The sequence below is a fragment of the Neopelma chrysocephalum genome, unplaced genomic scaffold (assembly GCF_003984885.1).
Source record: "Neopelma chrysocephalum unplaced genomic scaffold, ASM398488v2 Primary Assembly neopelma1_142, whole genome shotgun sequence".
Taxonomy (NCBI): Eukaryota; Metazoa; Chordata; class Aves; order Passeriformes; family Pipridae; genus Neopelma; species Neopelma chrysocephalum.
In genome coordinates, this window is record NW_020897804.1 from 210978 (window position 1) to 232867 (window position 21890).

General features: G+C 39.8%; 1 protein-coding gene across 4 annotated transcripts in view; it reads left to right on the forward strand.

Moving 5' to 3' along the window:
• Nucleotides 1-19029, forward strand: part of ZFYVE28 (zinc finger FYVE-type containing 28) — a 153669-nt gene extending 134640 nt beyond the window's left edge. For 2 of the 4 annotated variants that reach the window (XM_027699884.1, XM_027699886.1), the window contains 5 exons: nt 2741-2892; nt 3468-3584; nt 5002-5106; nt 15660-15763; nt 16718-19029. In XM_027699884.1, the coding sequence (XP_027555685.1) occupies nt 2741-2892; nt 3468-3584; nt 5002-5106; nt 15660-15763; nt 16718-16849 (610 nt within the window). In that variant the 3' untranslated portion in view covers nt 16850-19029. Of the gene's footprint in view, nt 1-2737; nt 2893-3467; nt 3585-5001; nt 5107-15659; nt 15764-16717 lie in introns of all 4 variants that reach the window. The other 2 variants (XM_027699883.1, XM_027699885.1) reach the window with 1 other exon arrangement.
• Nucleotides 19030-21890: the final 2861 nt, after the last annotated feature.

Sequence of the window (21890 nt, forward strand, 5' to 3'; positions counted from 1 at the left end):
AGAGTAATTGTTTCTAACTCCATAGTAATTCTTAGGTCCAGTTTTAAATTATTCTGGAGCATTCACGTCTTTCTTTGCAGTGGCACAAGCCAATCCCAACTAAAAAATATCCTTTTTTCTGAACCTTCTGTACTTGGATATTGTACTTTACATGTGACTGTGCATATGAACATGTGTTATAAATGTGAGTGTGCATACATGCTACCCATCCATCTCACAGTGCTGAAGCAATTTGTATGAGCTCTGTGCTAGGGATTTTGAGGACAAAACGGTTCCAGCTAGTCTTGTGGTGACATGACCAGTCTTAATGACACACCACAGAATCTAACAGAGTCGTCTGGTACAGAAGTAGGTCAAACCACATTTCTTGGGGGGGAGTAGGTGAAACTGCATTCCTCCCATTTGGAAGAGTCTCGAAAAGGCAAAAATTATTATTGAAATTGGTCAGAATTGTGGAAGGAGCCTTTCTTCCTTTCTGCAAAATGGGAAAGGACCAAGTAGTTTATGTTCTTGAAAAGCACTCTTCACAGCTCTGTGCCCACTTAACACCCGACTTCGAAATATTTCTTCAACTGTGATTTGGAGGGAAGAGTCATCCTTGAATCAGCCCCTGCTTTCTCTTGCACTAAGGTTTTTGTGTATCAGGAGTTTCAACAAGACCATTGTAACTAACATAGCCTGCATTTGGCTCTGTCAGGAGCTCCATGCCATTTATGATACAGATGTGTATATCACTAAGAAAAATTCTTTTAAAAAACAAGAAAAGATAGAGCCTATTTGGCCATGTTACAAGGCAGACTCCTTTTTCTGCATATGAGAGCATTTGTGTGAAGAGGCAACCCTCTAACTGCACACCACTGCAAGTCAGGAATTGCTTCCTGGCTCTCACTACCTTTCAGTTTACGCCTTCATAAGCCCTGTTCTTACATGACCTCTTCATTGTCTTGAACACAGACCTTTCCACACTGACAGGCTTGCTATTATAATAGATATATTATATCCCCTACGAAAAAGCAAACTAAAATTGAAAGAGAGAATTCTCACTCAGCTCTCAGTGTCTTTAATAAACCCAGTCAGTCATGGTGCTGCCAGGACTGTAAACATAGAAATAACATCTCTTTACAAGGATTTTCTTTTGTTAGTAGCAATAGATCACGTGAACAAAATGAATCTCCTGCAAGCCTGCTCTTTACTCTGTGTTTGAAAGAATGGGAACCCAGTTAAGGTACTCGTGCTACACATCTTCTATTGATATTTCTATCAATAGCTAATCTCCAGTACTTATTTATTTTCAGTTTTGTTTTTCCTAGGGCTTTTAAGATTGCATGGCCTAATAAACTTTTCTTTTACATTTCAAAGGATTACATGTGGAGCCTACAGGTAGAATTGCAAAACTATATTCTATAAAATTTTGTTATAAGTAATTATAAATGTTACTTACGTGTCTTATCCTGAAATAATTGTTCATGCATACTGCAATAGGTAGGGAATCTGCAAGATGGTGAATGTTTCTGCACCTGATAAAAGCAGATTGAATGTGTTAGAAATGACTTCTTTTGTTATACATGCTATTATGCAGTTAGTAACTCTTTTTTTTAACACATAGTTGTCTGCAGAGTAAGAAGTGCTGGAGTTTTGGATAGCAAAAGTATGATTATAAGTAAGACAGTCCAGCTTTTTGTGATAACTGGCAATACGAATTTTTTTCCAATATATGGAGAAAAATTGTTTACTGTTCTTTCTGTCTTGGAATGTAGTAGAGTAAGAAGACTCGTGTCTCCTTTGGTCAGCACAGTGAATCCTTAGGGCTTCAGTGTAATTACATCCCTCACTCCCTTTACTCCCATTTAAGGGTTTTTAAGGGCAAAGTGCTACTTTTCCCCTAAGTACTTCCTTTTTTAAAGAAGTCATCTTGATTCACAAATATTTTATGTAATTCCTAATATTTGAAGATTCCTACCAAATCTTCCCTGTGGTCTGGGGTTCTTTCAAGCTTCTTTTCTGTAAGAGGAAAATGGAAGGGGGGTTGGGGTGCAAAGGTTTGGGAATGCCTGGCATATGGTTTTTAAAAGAAAATTTAAATTTTGGGTAGACATTTGGTGAACACGTTTTAATCTCTTTAGGATTGATGAGCCATTCTTTTACAATAGTTTGGCATTTCAGCAATTTCTACTGTTATATTTGTAAGGGGACTAATCTACCTCTGTACTGTGTAAATTATATTTTATCACTCTTCTTTCCACTTTTTTTGTTAAGGTTATATTTAGATTCTATTCTTGCTATTTTAAGGTAACATAATTCAGAATTTCCTTTTTTTTCACATTAATTTCAACATTAATATATTTCTAAGTTGACTTCAGAACTGACCTTCACATTTTTAGGTTGATATTCCCCTTCAGGATTTTTGGTGGAGTTATGTTCTCAGGACTGAGCTTTTAGAAGAAGATAATGTGAAAAATGGCACAGCACTTTGTCATAGCTAAGGAAAAATGCAATAAAATACGGACAAGTGATTTTATGCTTAAAATTTTTTTGCAGCTGTGTCACAGAGTGAAAGTCAAATGTGATGGTGGTTGGTTGTGTGCTGATTAACTTCAACAAGAATTTACAGCAATTAGTTCCAGTTTGCTGTAGAGTCTTGCCTGAGTCATAAATCCTTTAGGATTTGCTGAACATCCTGAACAACTGAGTGAAGATTTACATTACTTTCTTTTACATTGTTTTTTTTCTCCGACAGCAGTTTAATGACAAGTTCTTGTTCATCTGATGACATCGATCAGGAAGAAATCCAGCTTGCTTTGCAGGCTGCTAAAATTGCCACACGAGAGAAGATCAGATCTAGATTTCATGGCAGTAATGATCTTATTCACCGCCTTTTTGTCTGTATCTCAGGTATGAGAGTCACCTTTTGTTTTGAATTTATAAACTATTCTTTTTTCTTTTTTTGGTGCACACAAAGTTATGGTAGAAAGGACTAGAGATGCAGTTGCAGGAAGACTGTGTTTTTGGGGCCTGAGTTGCAGTCTGGTCTAGAAGGACCTGTGACCTGATGGGAACTTACAGAATCAGAGATGCAAACATTTTAGATCTGTAGCAACGAAGAGTTTGGACATGTCTCAGGTTTGACTTCAAAGTGCTTTCTTTTTCATGGTGATGTCCTATTGTGTTCAAGGAATGAAATTTGATGCAGCACTTCTAATTTCATGCAAAAGGAATCTCTCAGTATTTCCTGCCAAAGGATAAGGAAGATATGTATTGACTTGCTGGTAGCATAAAGACCAGAATGTAATTTGGCCATTATGGAGAATTAGTTTAATTAAATGTTCAATTTTTATTCCTAACATGAGCAAGTGATCCCCTAAAAATAAACGAAGACACCACTAGTAGCAACAGGCAAATTTAAGAACTTTTTTTAAGCGCAGTGTATTAATCTAGTAACAGTTTCCTCGTTTTCTTGAACTCCTAAGGTGTTGCTGACCAGCTGCAGACAAACTATGCTAGTGATCTGAGAAGTATCCTAAAGACTTTGTTTGAAGTTATGGCAACCAAACCTGAAACAGAAGATAAGGAAAAGCAAAAGAAAGGTAAAGAGATCTATAGTAAATTTCTACTGATAACCCAATAGGGATCCATGAACTATTTTACAAGAATTCCCTTAACATACTGTTATCTTTTTGACAGGACTCACTGTACAGTGATTTGACCTAAGTTTAAAAGAAGTCATGGAAACAGACTGTAAACAGGTTGAAATCACTGCAAGTATAGGTACACAGGAGTATGTCTTAAGGCAAATACTGAAGAGTAAAGCCTTCAGAGTGCACCTGCTGTTTCCATATTCCTATGTGCATTCCTGTGTGTTACCAAAGAGCAGACTATAAGATGAGAATGAGAATTTGGCTTCAAAATAGAAAAATACCCACGTTTTAATTCTAGATTATTAAAATAATGGAACCAGAACAAGATCATGAGCCAGTGAAAGATTTTTTTTTCTCTGTGACCATTTCGATTATTTTTTTCAAAGTGGCAAGTCTGCTAACTTATCTAAAAATAACCATGTCATCTCAGCAAGACTGCAATTACCTTGGTCCTTTGTTATGATTAGAACTATCAGCATCTGAAGGTGATCAGAGCTCTTTTTTTTTTTCCCCACTTCCTTTCCTCCTGATGGAAAACTTTTCCTTTCTCTTAGTTTCGTTTAAAAGCATTGACGATTGTAGGTGACATACTTGGTTAAAAGCTGGATCAAGTTAGCAGAAAAACCTCCAATCCAACCCAACTGCAGTGGGATAATGCACAACATGCATTACAGTTCTCTATTACTTGTGGTTGAAACTTCCAGAACAGTTCTATGGTGGCAGCATGTCATGATGTGAAGAGACTGGTTTTTATATTGTAAAAAAAAAAAAATGGTGTTAGACAGAATCCAAAAAGGGAATAGAAGAGCTCCTGAACATTCAAATAAGAGTAATAAAGAAACTGGAGCTGTAAGGAATTATCATTGGGAAATATATATTAGTCAATAGTACTTGGCTGGATATAATTTCTAGTGGATAAACTCTTGCATTAAAAAAGAAGATGTTGACAAAAGTAAGCATGAACAAAATGAGCAGATAAAAGTCAGAGACTTTTGGGATGAAGTTTCTCTTTGATACATGATTTGATGTGTGTTATTCACCTAGGGAATGTGTCATTGTTCTCATAATCTACTTCTTTAAAAGGATCCAATTTAAGAATTGGCAAATAAAGTGTAGGATGCAGCTAAACTCCTGGAAGTAAGAGGACTGCATGTCCTGTAATAGCAGCATGTTTCGTTTCTGTCATCATTCCAAAGAAGAATAGAGGAGACTTTTAAATCACTGTTTGTGTCAGGGTAAAGAAAAAGCAAGAAGTCTATGAAGGTGTATAGAGGTGCTACTGTAGTCTAATCCCAGAAGTTCTAACATGAACCTTTCAAGTGAAAATTGGAAAAATATGAATGAGTACTTTTGAATTGTTTTACAGTTAATCATGGTTTAAGGAATGCAGCATTGGAAGACTGTGCTTTATGTCAAGAAAGTATATCATCCTCAGAACTTGCAGCAAAAGCCAGAGATGGGGACTTTGAAGGTACTTTCTTCTTTCTACGAATTAAAATGAGACAACACTGGATAAAAAATGATGATTAAAATAAAAAGTCTTAACATTTGGCTCTGAAAAGTGAGTATAAAATGTTGTCATAGTATGTTTTAGAGACAAAGTCAGATGATAAACTGAACATGTTTCTTTCAGGTTTTTTCCTACAGCCTCCTGAAACTCTTATCTCTAAATTGTCATATTCAATGTGAATTCCTCTGTATCAGTGGAGAAAGGGTCTGTATAGTAAAGGCTTTAATACAGCAGTGCATCTGACAAGTTTCTGAGGGCTGAGTGAGTTGGAAAGCCCTAAGTAAGGTCTTCTCAGCCAAATCTGAAGAAGTTTTTTCTATCGTTTGCTATATGTGGAAGTGCTGCTTTTTCTCATGGTAGAATTACCTTTCGTATTCTCTTTACTTTTGTCTTTGATCAAAATATTTCGGTTAATATTCTCATATTCTTCACCATATTACTTCAAAGAAAAGGTAGTGTTAGGTAAGTCTGCTGAGGTTGCTCACATCTCACTGAGTACATGGTAAGAGTGAAGAAAAGAGCATATGTAAGTATCAAAGTTTTGGTTGGATTCAAGCACTCTGAAAACTCACGAGTTGTTTCTCTTTTTCAATCTGAGCTGCTTCAGAGTTGTTATGAACTAAAGTCCTATTATGGCAACCACAGTATAAAAAATGGATTAAAAGATATCAGAGCACTTGCAGTCAAAGAATAAGAAAAGAGAAAGTAGATGTATGAGATGGAGCAAACAAGAAAGCAATCAGCTTTGATCTTCAAGGCTAAGTGGTGGTTTCAGCACACCAGGAGACCAATTATCAGAGCAGTAATATCTCTGTGGTCAAGTGAGAAATACAAGACAACCGTCAACTGTGAAACTGTATCTGAGCTTCCCAGAAATTCAAGTGTGCAGTAATTTCCCTGTGCTTTAAAACTTTGATGTATTGTTATGTATTTATGCACATACACTGCCGTCCTTCCAGTGAGAGGTTTGGAATGCGGGATGACTGAGAACTGAGTGATAAGCAGTGTGTGTCTCTGCCTGGATGCGGAGGGTGGTGGCCAACAGAAAAGAAATATTGGTTCATGTCATTTGTAATAAAGATCAGAAATCACAGGGGAAAAAAAGACCTCTTAAAGATTAGATTTTAGAGTAATACTACGTATTTATAACTTATTTTATGCTTACATAAAACCCATGGTTTGCTTACTTACCCTTCTTCTGAAGCTGCAGGCTAAAGGATCTAATCTATTTAGAACAGTAGGGCTAATTCATGTAGAAATATTATCTCTTCTGGAGGAAGATGATTTGGAGGCAGATAAAGAACTATTCAGAAGTCATTTTAATTGATTTTTCTATTGTGCTGTAATTCAGAATGTCACAGAAGGTGCAGTAAAGAACAAATCTTTAAGCAAAATCCTTGCCATGTATAGACTGTATTGGAAAAGAATGCAAGAGATGATTGATTCTCTACCATTTCAAATCATATTCTTTTGTTTTGAATCGATGCCTGATGCTGTCGGTGAATTTGACTTACAGAACTTGAACTGCAGGATGCTAAATAACCTTCTCACAGTGGATGTACATTTTGTCACAGCAAAGTCACTTCACTTCCCTGGCATGTTATTCAGCTTTTAGGGTTCTTTGGCCTTTCATGGCAGCTTCTATTGGCACGGGGAGTGTTTTATGTTTGGAGAAGTGCAGCCTATGACTTGGGATGTTATTTATTGAAATAGAGGAGAACGGTCTGGGTACTTAGGTGATGTTATTGCCATATGGGAGTGTGGTAAAGGGGAATCTTTAGAGTTACAAGAGCCCCTGCGGCACCCAGGCAGTGTCAATCAATTATGTCCCTGCCCTAAGTGAATGGTAAAACTCAATCTGTGGTATTAATAGCATATGCAGATAACTACAACAAAACCAGCCCTTGCCTGCACCCTTGTTCTGAAATAGCAGTGTTTTATTTGTGTCTTCATGGTAGAAAGCAGAGCCTTGTGGGATAACCAAGTCCCTTCGGAATAAGTAGACATGGATGCCAGAATGAGCACTTTGTGCCAGTGTTTTCCCATGTTAACACATCGTCTAAAGAGCCAGTTAGCCAGTGGTCCTGCAGGGACTCTGCTTTTGGTAACTGCACTGCCTCACTGGGAAGGCTTGGGCATGTCTTCATCAGTCTCCTTGCAGGCTTTCTCTGGGAGCCTTCCTTGGCTGGTGTGTAAGTGATTATGCTGTAAATATCTGCTTGTACAAACCACTACATCCCTTCTGACTGTGTAAACTAATGAGTGTAGTCCACTGTTACTTGGCCTTCCGACTTGCTGATGGACAGGAATTTTCCGTATCCCAAAGAGACAGAGTGTGCTGGGGAAAATAGAGATGAGCTCCATATTCCAAATCAGAACAAGTCACAGAAGGTCTGCAAAAAGGGATATCCAAAGTGGGTCGATTTGTTGAATTTGGGGAAACTGTAGAAACACCCGTTCTATCCCCTCGCTTCCAATACATTCCAGACCCCTGCTCCTCAAGGTCACTGTAATGCTGTACAGAACTTGTTTCTGCTGAGGCAGCATTGTTAGCTAATGGCATACATGGTTTTGCTATCCCTAAGGCATTCAGCATGAGGCATAAACTTGCAGCAGGATTTTCATCTTGGCAGCTATGTGCCTTTGCCCCTTATAACACCTCCCTACATACCTCATTTTTGCTGACCACTATGGAAGGAACAGCCCCTCGCTTTGAGTGATGTTTGGGTGGAGGTGGAAGATGTCTAGTGGTTAAGGCAACCTTTGCTGTGTGAACATTGGTGCCCTATTTCTTGCAGCAAGCCTGATGGGTTTGTCCTCCAGGCCAAATCTGGGCCACGGGCCACCAAGAAGAGTACAGGAGTCACTGCATTTATCCCTGTAAATGGATTCAGCACAAAGTCTGAGAGCATTGCACCAATCTGTTGACATCATTGCACCAAAATTAATTACATCCTTTTTTTGTACATAATTTCTGTAACTCAGGTCATTCAGTTATTTCAGCTGAAAGTGAAAACAATTTAAAGCGAAGGAGCACATGAGTAGCTCCTTCCTTCTGCCATTGTGGAGAACAGGAGCATGTATCAAACTGAGAAGGTCCAGAAAGCTGCCTGCCAGGAAGGCTCTTTCCAATTATTAAGTAAATCCCTCCAACCGAAAGTACCGAATGTTTAAGATTGTATTCAATCAATGGTAATAAAAAAAAAAAGGAAAGCAAGCCCAGCAACCTGAACAAATAAATGGTTTTAAGATTCTACTGAAGGTTTCAGCATCTACTCAGATTATGAAGATGAATCACTTGTTTTGTCAGATTTCTCATTCTTATTGTATATAAAACTCACCAGCTGGTCTGGGTCGTAAAACAAATATGAATGTTTATTATGAGCCAACTGACAGTGGCAAGGGTATAAGAGTTAAATCCTATGACCTTCTGAAGGTTGAAATAAAATAAACTACAGATTAATTGGCATTCCAAAACAAAAGCATTCAAAAATACAGATGAGCCTGTGGTGTGTTTGTTCGTCTTTGCTGTCCTAAAGCTCCAAGATTTTTTGCAGGGAAACATATGCATGTGTACTTCATAGAGTATAAAAAGCACTATATTTATAGGGAGAGAGAATATAAAACAAATAAATTTATATTTTCCTAGAGTATAGGTTTCATTTATGCAGTATTCCATAAATAATTTTTAAATATAGTACAATTTCTTGCCCTGGTTGTATGATGGAGGTGATGGCCAGTGGAGGCAACGTTCTGTAAATAAACTCAAAGCAAATTGTAGTGGCAGATTCTCAGAAGAAAGCAGGTTGGGCTCTTTGCTGTCAGTGGTGTTTGCTCTGCATTGCAGTAACAGCAGAAGGGGCCTGTGTCCTGGGAACTTTTACGCTATTACCTTTCTCCCTCGTGCCCTGGTGAGCTACGAACCAGCACAGGTTTTTGGGAAGCTCATGATCTCCATCTTGGACAAACCACTGGTAGATAATCAACTGACCAAGAAGTTTACAGGGGACTGAGAGTGGGCAGCACGGGTCACACACAACTGAAAGAGAACCTCCAAGTTTGAAAATGTAATAAAACTACTCTTAGTTAACCTAGTATAAATGCATCTCTGCCAGGACAGAGCTGTGTCATTCTTAATATGTAGTACAGTTTAAAAAAAACCAATCATTGGGAAGTAGAAGTTTGATGTCTTTCTGCCATTTATGCATCTGGGATCATGTTTCTAGACCCAAAAGAAAACTTGCTTTGTATTTGCCAGCAGATTCCCATATATATACATAGATGTACACAGAGCAACTTCTTAATTTTTTGTCTTCATAAGTATTTTTATGTTTTATTAATTTTTAAATGTTATCAAGCATAAGTCCCTGCTCACCGTATTTGGGAGCATTATGTTTATCCTTGTGAGTTTGGTGATTTTAATAGTGAGCTTTGGCAAATCTGAGTTTTGACCATACATGTATTTTGGAGTAATTTATTACTCAGGAGGGTTGATCTGTTGCGATTGGGGGAATGTGAACATTTTTAATTATTCATTTCATGAAGTTAAAGCAGGCTAAGAAAATGAGTTACACTTCTTGTCTAAGAAAAAGCAAGAAACGTAGAAATCTGAAGATTTTTCTCAAGGAAACCAGAAAGCATTATGAAGCTGTTGGTATCCCATGAAAATACTTGCTATAGCATCTCATTGCTCTCTGCAACCATATGTGCATTTTCATTCCTTATCCCTTTAGCATCTGCACAGAAGTGCCTTGCTTGCTACCACCTAGTTATAACTCCAGACATAATGGATTTGCTGTGGCTGCCAGTACAAATACCTATTTGTGCCAAGTGGTATTAGCATCTGTTTGCTGCACAACAGCACACTATTTCACCCTGATCCCTTTCCAGCCCACCCGCTTCGATCTAGTCACAAGTCCCTACTACTCCCCAAGCAGCAGCACAAGCACAATTCAGTAGTTTATAGTCCCAAGGCTCAAGATCTTGTTCTTGTTGCAGTCAGGGTCAAGAAAACCCACTCATGCTCCTGTATGAGCAGAATCTACTCACTGTGACTCTCGAATTAGCTGTCAGCCCTAGCTGAATGCTTCAGGTTTTTTTGTCTTCTAGGCACTTCAGGTAACTATTATTTTTAATAATGACCAGCAACACTTTCTAAGTGAAACAAGTTAAATTGTTGCACAGTTCAGTGGCCAAACATGTTCTGTCCACCTGACTTTTTACTTTTCCCTTACTCTGCAGCTCTGCTTACACTGTGCGAGAGAAGAACCTAGCATCAAGTTTCCATATGGAGGCAATGTTTTATAATCAACTGAACATATTTAATCATGCATGTAGAATTACAGGATTTTTACGGGTTTTAGGTTGTAGTGCAATAATTTGATCTGACTTGTGTTTTAAGAATTTGCTCAGAGCTTTTTTCCCTTCTCAAAGACTATCCCTCTTTGTTGGCAGTGTGTGGAGCTTGTTGAGACTTCCTTGCGGTACTTAGGAGGTCCCAGATGTTGATAAGCACAGGCTTATTCAGCTCCATAATCTCATAACTGGGATTTTGATTAGGTTTGAAAATATTTGTCCTGAAAATACACGTATTGAGTGTTCTGGTATGTCATATGTAGATCTACATTATCAATTTTTTCTATTCTGTAACGGTTGTGGCTCTTACGGAGAAGACTCCAAGTAATGGTTATATGGAAGATCCAAGTCTCTGGTCTACGTGATGTAAAGTAAAAATTTGAACCATATCTCAGTTGAAGTCAGTGTTTTCTAGAAGAGTTGTTCCATTTTTTGTAAATAATTATTTTGCCCAAAGAACTAGTTGCTGATCATGTACTAGGACAGAATGTACACAGGACGTCATCATTCAAGGTCATGTTAAATCGAGCAGAGCAGAGACTTTTGAGCCCAGGTTTGCAAAGCTTTGGTGAAAGCTTTCTGATTTGGACTGAAATTCCATCCTAAGAAATCTATTTGACAAGAGCTGAGGCTGAGAAGTCTGTACCTCTTTTCTCCTTCACCCCCAAAATTTTCGTCAAATAATATTGTTTAAGCAGAAAATTTATAGAAAAAATTTCAACCTGGCTGTAATCAACACTGAGCAAGGGTAAAGATTACTTTGGCACAATTGCCTGTTAGGAATCTTACATCAAAGTCAGAAATTGCCCAAAATTACATGTGATGAGGGACATAAAAGGTTCATCTTGCTTGGCAGTTGAGTGAGGGGTAAAGTCAAGTCATCCTAGTTTTCTACTTTCCATGCTTAAAACTGTGAGAATTTACAATTCCTGCTTTCATCAGAAGAGCTACAGCAAGCCCATCTGACCCTTTTTTCAGCTGTGAGGGTAATGCACTGTGACAGCTGCAGCGGTGTAAGTTCCACAGGCTGCTGTAGGAACAGCCCTCCTAAGGTTAGTTTGGTAGAGGTATAATCAGGGGTTTGCATGGTGTGCTCTGTAATCTAATGCACATCAGTGCAGGAGGAGCTTCCAGCTGGAGTCCTACATTAGGAATACTTGATAAAAACAAAAGATGTAGAAAAGGGTATTTTCTTTGAATTGTCTGGCCCTAACACAAACACCACCAGAAGCTTAGGGTTTAGCAGCTGATCTTTAACAGAGAGCTGTGATATGCACGTTTCTGATTTGTTTTCTACCAGAGCATAGATTTCCTAGACTAGGCCTTCTGTAAGCCTCAACAACCTTTAGGATTGTTTCCCTCCCCGCTCTGCTCTCTTGTGTCTCAGCACCACTAAATGAACTTTAAGTTTCCTGATCTAACGTTGTTTCAGTCCACACCGTTGATGGATCCAGGTCCAGGCTCTCTTCCTCTTGTATTCTGAGGCAGGGAAATGTTCTCCTTGGTTTTCTAAGATTAGGTTGGCCTGCATTAAGACTATTGCACATACTTAAGCAAAATTAATTCACATGTGCTTTTTGACAGTTTACAGTGTCTGTGTGATTTTTTTTTCATCATGACTACAGTTTGCTTAAAGCTTCAGCATCTGGGATTTATGTGACTTTTAACTTCAAGAGCAGAAAACACTTTTAGCTAATGAGGTGGCATAGACATGTAAAGGTGAATTCTAAAAGCTACAGCATAACATTAATAAAAAGACAATAAAATTTCTTGATTTATGAGAAATTGTAATGCAAGATTTTTGAATACTTTAGAGCTGGGAATACTGTTTCTCCTTTTTAAATGTCTTTTTATCTTGTGCCTTTTCTTTAAACTTGTTTCTTCTTCATTTAAATACTTGTTTCTCTTCCTTTCTCTCTTTTTTTCTGTGCATGCTTTTAATATTTTCTTCTAAAATTTATTTCTGTACTCTGTCTCATTAATCCCTTCCTTCCCTTCCTCCTCCTCTTTGATGTTTGTGCTGTGGACTTCATCCGTTTCCCAGCAGACTTCTGCAAACTCTCATTGCATGATAAAGCAGTGGGCCAATTAGCCCATGAACAAGGTTTTCCCTCCGTTCCTTGTCCAAATCCCCAAAGCACAGGCAGATAACGCTTTAGAGACTGGATGTTTCTATTTGCTGCAGCATGCAGAGCTAATGGAGCAGCGTAGCCTGGAGAAGGACTATAACATAAAAAGCCTGTGGATGCAGTGCTGCTGGCCCTGCTTCCAGCACATCTTCAGGCTCATGCTTGGGGTTTAATTCGTGTAAGGCACTCTGCTCCTCACATTGAAGCTTTATCCCCTCTTGAGAGTGCTCTTCAGAGAATATTTCAAAAACCTGTTCTATAAAAAGCCCAATGACTCAATCGCTAATACATGTAAGTCAGAAAGGCTGCTCCCAAGGTTGAAGGAGATGAGGTTGGTGAAGGGGACCAAGGGGTGGGATCCCATTGCTGTAAGGGCTTGCATGGGCTCAAAGAGACCAAGTCATTCAGGACTTCATCTACCCTGCCAGGGTGAGCACTTTGGCTCCAATCCAGGATTGCATTTAATTTCTAAGTGCTTGCTCTCAAAAATCTGTGTTCAGTGTAAGGACTTCTTCTGTCACAACTGGAAGCAAAGACATCGGGGTAATGCCCCAAAGTTCCTTATTTCAAATGTCTTTGCAAGGCTGCACCCCTGTATGATTTCGTGCAAGACATTTCTCCCGTGATTTGTGCCCGCACACTGACTGACTGTAGCTGGGTGATGAGGATTAAAGCAATTACATTTGTACAGCATTTTGAATGTTAAAAGCCGTTACATAACCAAGTGTTACTATTTGGGGGTGTGCTGCAGTGCAGCAGATCTTGGTGCGAGTGGTTGGGGTGTTGGGAGGGCACTAAAACCCTGAGGCAACAGGGCACAGGGCTGGCTGTGGAGCCCCGTCAAAGGGCCTTACTGCTGATGAGTCACTGTCTGGGGAAAAATGTGCCCTTTAGCTCACTCTACTGATGCATTAATTTAGTGAATCAGCTGACGTGACACCAACGTGGAGGCAGAGAGAGCCCCTCTACTGTGGGAGAATACTCTGTAGAGAGGGTTGTACTGTTTCTGTACATTGAGTACCACTAAGTTGTGAATTATTTTTAATGCAGTTATAAAAACAAAGTTTGCAGATAAATTCATCTATCAGTCAAGTAATTCTGTAACCATGAACTGTGGATTATATGATTGTTATGAGTTTAAGGTCATTATTTATCAAAATTTGCTGTTTCTCATGGTTTGGGGTTTTTTTGCAATTATTCTTTTTATTTACCATGGAGACAAATTCATGCACAATCAATTAAAAAATAACTTTTTCTGCGTTGCATTTCAAGGGCAACAACAGGAGAAAAAAGCGGGGGGGGGGAAGGAAGGGAAAAAAACCCAGCCCTTCCACCCAAAAAAACAACCAACCCACAACGCAATAAACTGTTATTAGTAGTAAGTTTCACTAGGCAAGCTACATATAGTAGCTAGGGAGGTTGCAGAGAAGGAAAAGGATTGGAAAGGAAAATTTCTTGGCTTCACTGTTACTAATGCTTCGACTTAAGCTGGCAGTCCTTGCTGCTGAAGGAAAGCCTGCCTTTGAAGTAGGAATTTGTAGCCTTGTGTCCCCACAGAATGTTTTCTGGTGAATTGTTCCCAGGGATGAAGTGAAGCCTTCTGTGTGCAATCCCCTATTTTTCACCACATCGGTCATTTCTCTGCACACGGACTTCTGATTTTGTTTGCTGACCCTGTAGTTGTAACCTTTATCAGACAGTTTGTTCACTAAGTGAAGGATTACTTCCTTAAACTTGTTCAACTTCTAAAATAGTTTAGAGGAGCCCATGAAAGCTGAGTAAAATTCTGAGTTCTCTTTGTTTTTATTAATCTGCTTTTTGAGCATTTCCTGCATTGAATGCTATATCCTTTGTACTTTTAATTTGACAAATGTTGAAATTTGACAAAGACGTGAAAACTGGTCATGGTTATTTTTGAACAAAACAGTGGAATTTTCATTTAATTATCTTCTTTCTGCCTGTAGCTGTAGCCCTCCTGACCTCTGCATTAACTGCACCATATATTTTGTTGTTTGAAAATACATTTCTTGAGGCAGGGATTTTGCTTGTCAGGTTTATAAATCAGCAATTGCATGGCTTGCAAGCTGTAAATAATACTCTGAGGCTAACTGCATACAGCGAACTTGAGTAAATACATCCAGCAGTTCATGTTCATGTGTCCATGGATTTCCTTCTGGATAGAACTTGCTTTGCCCTCCATTAGATGTTTGCCACCTTAATTAAGCAATCAACTATATTATTTCTACACTTGTAATTCTAGACTCTCTCAGGTCATGTCAGCCTGTCGTGAGCAGAAGCAACTCAGCAGAAGTGAGCCTGACACCTTTTGCTTTGCCAAAACCAAATCATTTCCCTGCTTGGCTTTTATGAGAGGTTGGAGAGCTCGCAGGAGACATAAACAACTGAAACATGCTGTTCGTGATAATGGGCGAATTCTTTCTCTGCTAAGTCTTGCACACTCGATTTTGTGGTTTTGCCGTAGTTACTGGTGACTTCCAGTAAGAGTCCTAATAATTTAGCAGATGGTAATCAAGCTCTGGGTTTATTACCTGTGGAGTTGCTTGTCTAATTGCAGAAAAGCAGTCGGCCTTTCTGCAGGGAGGGCTGAAGAGGCTGGGAGTGATCTCTGCTCTAAGCTTGTTTTGATGGCGGGTTGCATTGACCAAAATACCTGTGATCCAGCTCTGCTTCAATAGTCCCTTGTCTTCATACTTCATATTGCTTATCTTCTTTTCCCTGCCACTTACATTTATGTAAGATATATTTTATAAGTCCAAAGCTGCTGTGCACTGTTTCAGTGCCTGCTGTGCTCTGCCCAGAGGTGGGTGCCTGGCAGAGATGGGGGGAGTGGAGCCCTCCTAGGCATCGTGAATTCACCCAGCTGCTGTTTGCAAAGCACCTTGAGAAACAGAGATGAAAGCAGCTGCTGTTATATTTTACTCTCCCTACTTCCTTGAGGATCTGGTAATCACATGTTTGGTTTTATTCCCTTTTGATTTATGTTCCCTTTTGTTGCTGTGTTTCTGACAGATCCTCCTGACTGGGTTCCAGATGAAGTCTGCAGCTACTGCACTGCATGCAAGGCTCCTTTCACAGTCATTCGCAGGAAGCACCACTGTCGGAGCTGTGGCAAGGTAATGACTCAGTCAGACATGTGAGAAACTATCCACCAAACAGAACAGCAAATTCATGTGTACCACAGAAACTCGGCTGCACAGCAAAATGCGTGAGCTTGGCCAGGGCTTTCAAGTCACAAGTGGTTTTGTGTATCTTGACTGCCAACTCTCAGCTTACTTTTAGAAAGGGTTGGGGAGGGTTTTGACTTTTATACAGCAATAAACATTTGTCTGCTAAAGGCAGAATTCCCTGTTGAGATCCTAGAACACCCCCCACCCAAATGCAGAGTCACTCTGAACGACTGCTGTAAGCTTTAACGAGCTGCAGCAGCCTGCACTGCCAGAGGTGATGCACACTCAGCTCAGCTGCAGGGACAGTGTGTCCCTTTGCCTTCTTTCCAAACCTTTGCAGTATCACTGTGGTCTGTAGGGCTGCTGCTTTGCAAGTTTGTGGGGGAGGAAGAGGGAGCGAGGGAGAAAAAAAAAACAGTCACGTACTTCAGGAAGCAGAAATCTGCAATCCCATTTCACTCGCTTGTTCTTGTACAAGTTAAAAAGGAAGAGGGTAGTGAAGCTGCTTTCATTAACCTTGTAGTGGACTTGCAGAAGTAGGAACTTGGGAGATATTCACAAATATTCCCTTAGTCTTTCTTTAAAACCAGTGGAGAGAGACGATTCTTCACATCTCTGGTGGAGCTACTTTCCCCTGTGGCCTGCAGAGCTGGACAGGCCTGCCTTGGCCACTGTCAGTGCTGGGGCACCAGCATCAGAGAGGCTGAGCACGGCCAGAAAAACTGGTCACTGGGCTAGGAATTGCCTTTAGAGGCCTTTCACTTACTGTGCTGAGGAGGGTGGTGGTGCCAACACACAAAAGCCCAACACATACAATCTTCTCTCCCCTGTCTTGAAATCAGTTTTATCCCATCCTGTTCTTCAAAGGAACTGAAGTGAAATTTCCCTCTTGTTTTTCAGATCTTCTGTTCCCGCTGTTCCTCCCACTCTGCTCCATTACCTCGTTATGGTCAGATGAAGCCTGTCCGTGTTTGCACTCACTGTTACATGTTCCATGTCACACCTTTCTATAGTGACAGAGCCAGTATCTGACATATTAAACTACTGGTATGTCTTCTGGAGTCTTACACGGACTGATATATTTGACCTAAGCCAAGAATTAACTTGAAAGAGGGACCCCATGAGGGCACGTAGGCTTTGACATCCATTATTATAAATTTTGTACAGACAGTTTTTATTGCATTTTACTAAGCTGCTAAAGGGAAGTATGAAGCGTCTGTAGCTCTAAGGCTACAGTACAGTCTTCCATAAATTTATAACATTAATGTTACGATGCCATATGCAGAACAAATGCACTGTGTGGAAGGAAATAGGGCTCAGAGTATGGAACAAGCATTGCTGCTTATCTCACATGCTAGGAACAGAGTAGCCGGTTAACTAGTCCATCCCAGCGGATCAATCCCAAAGCTCGGACACTCCTGTGCCCACTGGAATTCCAGCATGGCTGTGGGTATCAGTGCTCTCCCTCCTGCTGCTGTTTTTCCCACTACTAGATTTTTGTTACCTATGCTAGGATTAATTAAAGCAAATCTATTTCAAATCCACATCCGATATTTACAAAGGCAGAATATTCTGTGAATCCCATAGGAAGGTCCTGAAGAACTGAAGGTCCTGGAGCAGAATATTTCTGTTGCCTTTCATTTACCAAGCAGAGCAATAACTCCAAGTTGTCTTCTAAAAATTTTTACAACTTCCAGTTCCATATTTTGGACTTTTGGAAGTATTTATAATCGGAACCATTTATGCTAAATCCTGTTAATAAAAGTCTGACACAGAACTTTGGTTTCTATATCAACTTTTAAAACGTAACAAACTTCAGAGGAAATGGTTACCAAATAAATGAATTAATATTAAAATAAATATTTTTGAAAGACTTTGGCAGCAAAATTCAGTAGATGTTACAAATTATTTCTCCCATAATGAGTTTTTTCAATGGTTTTAAAAAGGCAAATGTGTAATGAGATATCCAAAAGGTCCTACAGAATGGTCAACCAGAAAAAGGTACTTGTTGTCCACATTTGGCAGAGTAACCATGTAAAATATTGCATATTGTTACTTCACTCATGCTAACAACTCAGAAGACATTTGTATTTATTTGAAACACCAGGGAATAATTTTTATCTCCACTCGGAGAGGAAAGAAATAAGACTCACGTGGATTCATGCTATGATCTTGCACAAACTATTTGCAGTAAGAGCTCCCTGAGCACTGAGGTTTCAAAGGTATTTGGACATGCTTTGAGTTGGCCACATGAAAAGCAAGACAGTGTGTGCTGTGGTTACAGAGGAAACGAGATCAAGAGCTCTTTGCTGTGTCCCCTTTCCTGACTCGTGGTGTTACACACTGTGTTTCAAGGTGATAAATACAAAAAAGGATGAGGAAGTTGTTTGCAGTATCACGCTCGAGAAAGGTCATCATTCAAAATGATAAAGCAAAACTGGCCAGTGTTGATTTTTTTTTTTAAATATAATTTATTTATTTTGTGGGGACATTCCCTTTGTTCAATGTTCAGTGTTAATGAGCCATATAAGGGTACAGCAGTTCGGCACTACTGTCATTTTGAATCAGATGAAACAGCTTCACTTAGTTTACGTGTAATGCACAAGCCTTATGATGCTGTTTGTAGACAATGTCAGCTATTATGTGTTATTCTCACCTTATTTATATTTTTTACTATTATTACTTCCCTGAAATCCTGCTCATGAAATCCTTGAGTTGGAGTGTCTGCATTCACCAGAGTTTGGAGAGGCGTGGGGTTGCATGATCGGTGGGAGATGGGTAATGTGGTGCGAGCAATGATACTTATTCAGGCTTAAATCTCAGGCTTCACATTGCAATGATTATTGCAGTTTTATTTTTAGGAAAAAAAAAACACAACAAATTTAATGCTTCTTTTATAGAATAAAAAAATTGCAACAAACTTCAATTGTGAAATAAATATGCACAAAAAGTTGCTTCTGTGGAAAAAATCTTATTTAATGGACTGAATATTTATTTAAGCTTGTTTTTATTTTGTAAATGCTGTAATTCAGAATCATTTCCATAAATATGATATTTAAAGATCTCAAACACTATAGTTTCTTATGTAAATACAGACTCCTATTTCTCTTACTGAAAAGCACAATGACTATATCAATACTAATATACATTTGCCTCAAGGAAGACTTTCATCTTGTAATCTCTTCAGATAATTAAAGTGTCAGGACTTTCTACTTCCATGTGCTGGATTGCTCTTTCATTTCGGGGTATGTTTACATGGAGTGACAGCTGCCATCCTGTCAAACAAACCGGCCTCAAGTCTTTCTCACTTTGCAAGTAACATGAAAGAAAGGAGTTTAAATTTGAAAATGGAAGTACAGAGAAGGGGTGGTAAATCAAACCTGGAGTACCAGCCTGTCACTTAGCATTGCCTTGTGCTATCTCTTGCCACCGGCTGAAAATCTCCCTTCCCGAAATATCTTGTGTCAACGGGCACTTCACACATCAGGCACATTTGATCTGCCTGTGTCACATCTGAATAATCTTTTCTGTGGGGGACACAAATCTGCAATGAAAACGGCGCTCCTTGCATCTATGTGCACAGTTATCCTTAGGAAGCATAAATGCCCAGAGCTGCTTTGTTCTGCTCCTTGTATGAGATACAGCTGTTAAAGGTTTTATGAGAATTAATTTTCGTTTCCAGAGGACTTAATGCATGGCTTTGGGATGCAATTTCACCGAACAAAAACCATGTTACAGCTCCATGACATTAGGATCTCAGCTTCAGTGGTGCAACAATGGGAAAACTTTATGGGAAGCCTGCACACAAGTGTAAGATTGCATTTGAATTAATATACATAATATTTATGGACAAATACTGCTGCCTTAAGGTGTGTATGAATAAATGAACAGTAGAAATTTATCCTAAAGGGACATTTTAATAAAAAAGGGGATTTCTTTTCTCCAGAACACAATGTGTTCCGCAGCAGTTTTCCTGTTGGGGATACTACAATGGGAGTGAATGGGCTAATAAGGTAAGAGCAACATTTGCAGAGGTGGCAGTAATTCACCTGGTGCTGGACTCTCTCATATGGTAGGTTCCTTCTGAATCACAGCTGTTTTCGGGCGGGGGGAAATAATTACAGTAAACACTGAAGTGATCCTTTCTGGGTCTGTACAGCATTTTCTGCTCTGTCTGGGTTTGTAAAAGCAGATGGATATCAAGGCTCCCTCTGCAGTGAAAGGAACTTCAATAAAATATCTCTGCTTCCAGGCAATCCCTCTGTCCAGAATGCTCAAATATACTTAAAAGCTGTCCCACAGCATCTCAGTGAGGCGGAACCTGGGTGGAAGTGATGGGTGAGGAATGACCTTTGTGTGCCTTATCTAACCTGAGAGGAAGGAGCAGGAAGTGGGCTGTGTGCCCGTGTGGTTGTGCCTGCACAGGAGTGGGGAGATGTGAAAGATGGGGAAGCAGGGGATGGACTATAGGAAAGCTTCAAACAAAGCCCCATCCCAGTCCTGCCTGGGAGCTGGAGGAAACCACCAGCGCTCTCAGTGTCTCGCTGAACTCACTGTCAGTTCATGCAAAGTCAAAGCTGCTGGGGCTGCATCCTCCAGTTTCCGTGGCAACCCCCGATAGCATCTCCCCGCCAGTGCCAAGACTGCAGCACTCTGCTCCTGCACAGGCAGGCACAGAGGGTTCTGCTTTCTGCTTCGTCAGAGGGACTGTGATGGCTCAAACATCTTTATTTGTAACAAAGGTTTATGCTGCAAAGTCAAGTGCTTACTGTGAACCCTTATTTTCTAATGATAGCATTTTACTGAATTATACTTTATTTATGTTGTTTGTCTGGAAGGAAATCATCCCTATGGGCATCCTTTTGACTATTTCTGAGGGGTTTTTTAGCTCCTTTTCCTTCTCCTCTTTCCCCCTTTACCCCACCACATCACACAGCTTTCAGTTTCTGCTGTGTATAAACCTGAGTTATTCTGTGGCCTCCTTGGGTATCTTGCAGATAGTGAAATATCAGACAACTCAAGGAGCTTTCATCTCTATTGCTCCTTGTACCTGCAGGAACATCCTGCCACAGGTCCTTCCTGGCTGCCTGAGTTGCCATGGGTCTTGCACCATGTTGTTTAAAGTTCTGCAGTATTCCTTTACTTTGTGAAGGAGAAAGGATGGATCCTGACTCCCAGGTTTTAATAGCTGTTAGTAAATAATAGATAATGCCAAGACTGATTTTTTTCATTTGGCTCTTTTGTCCCTTTGCTCTTAAACCAAAAAATGGCAAAATATTAGTCCAGAAGGATGAAGGAAGAGAAGACTTGTTATAGCAGATCTGAAAGTGTGAAGATGATGTTTTAATGAAGTAATTGGTTTTCTTTGAAAACAAGCTGTAACTGCATGTGGTAGGAATGCTGGGGCTCATGCATAAAACAAACTGGGCAATTAGTCTTTCATGAACTCGCTTCATTTCTTGTTTTCACTAAACATGAAGGCTCTGAAGTGTAAAGTATGATTTTCCCTCATGTTTCACTCAAAGGTATGAAGTTGATTTGTCTTCTCAGTTTTTCTCTGCCACCACCTTGCTTGGGCTCTGACTGAGCCTGTCTGCAAAAGAGAATTCTGTGTCCCAAGTGCTGTATCAACAGTGGGGTCTCCAGGCCTCCCACCCCTGAGGAGCAGTGACGGCTGCCTGTGGGCACGAGGTGACTGCAAAGGGGCTGCTGCTCATGTCCAGCTGCTCTGAGCAATGCTGCCATCTGCCCCTTCTCATAGCACGAGATGTCTGACGCAGCTGGGATGTGACGGAATGTGCCTGGGAATGGTGCAGCCAGCAAGCACTGAGCTTGTAACTACCTCAGATACTACAGAGATTTTATTTTCTGAAAGTAACCCCGTACCAGGCACTTACACCACTTAAGCAAGCACTAAACTCATGTCTTACTCTATAAAGTATTATTTACATGGTTTTGCACTTTTACATAGTTCTTCACGGGGCAGTAAAACATTGCTGTTACCACCCTGACATTTTATTCACTGAGTTAATAAAAAAGAAAGAAAATAGCAGCAGGGAGGGTGTTAGAGATG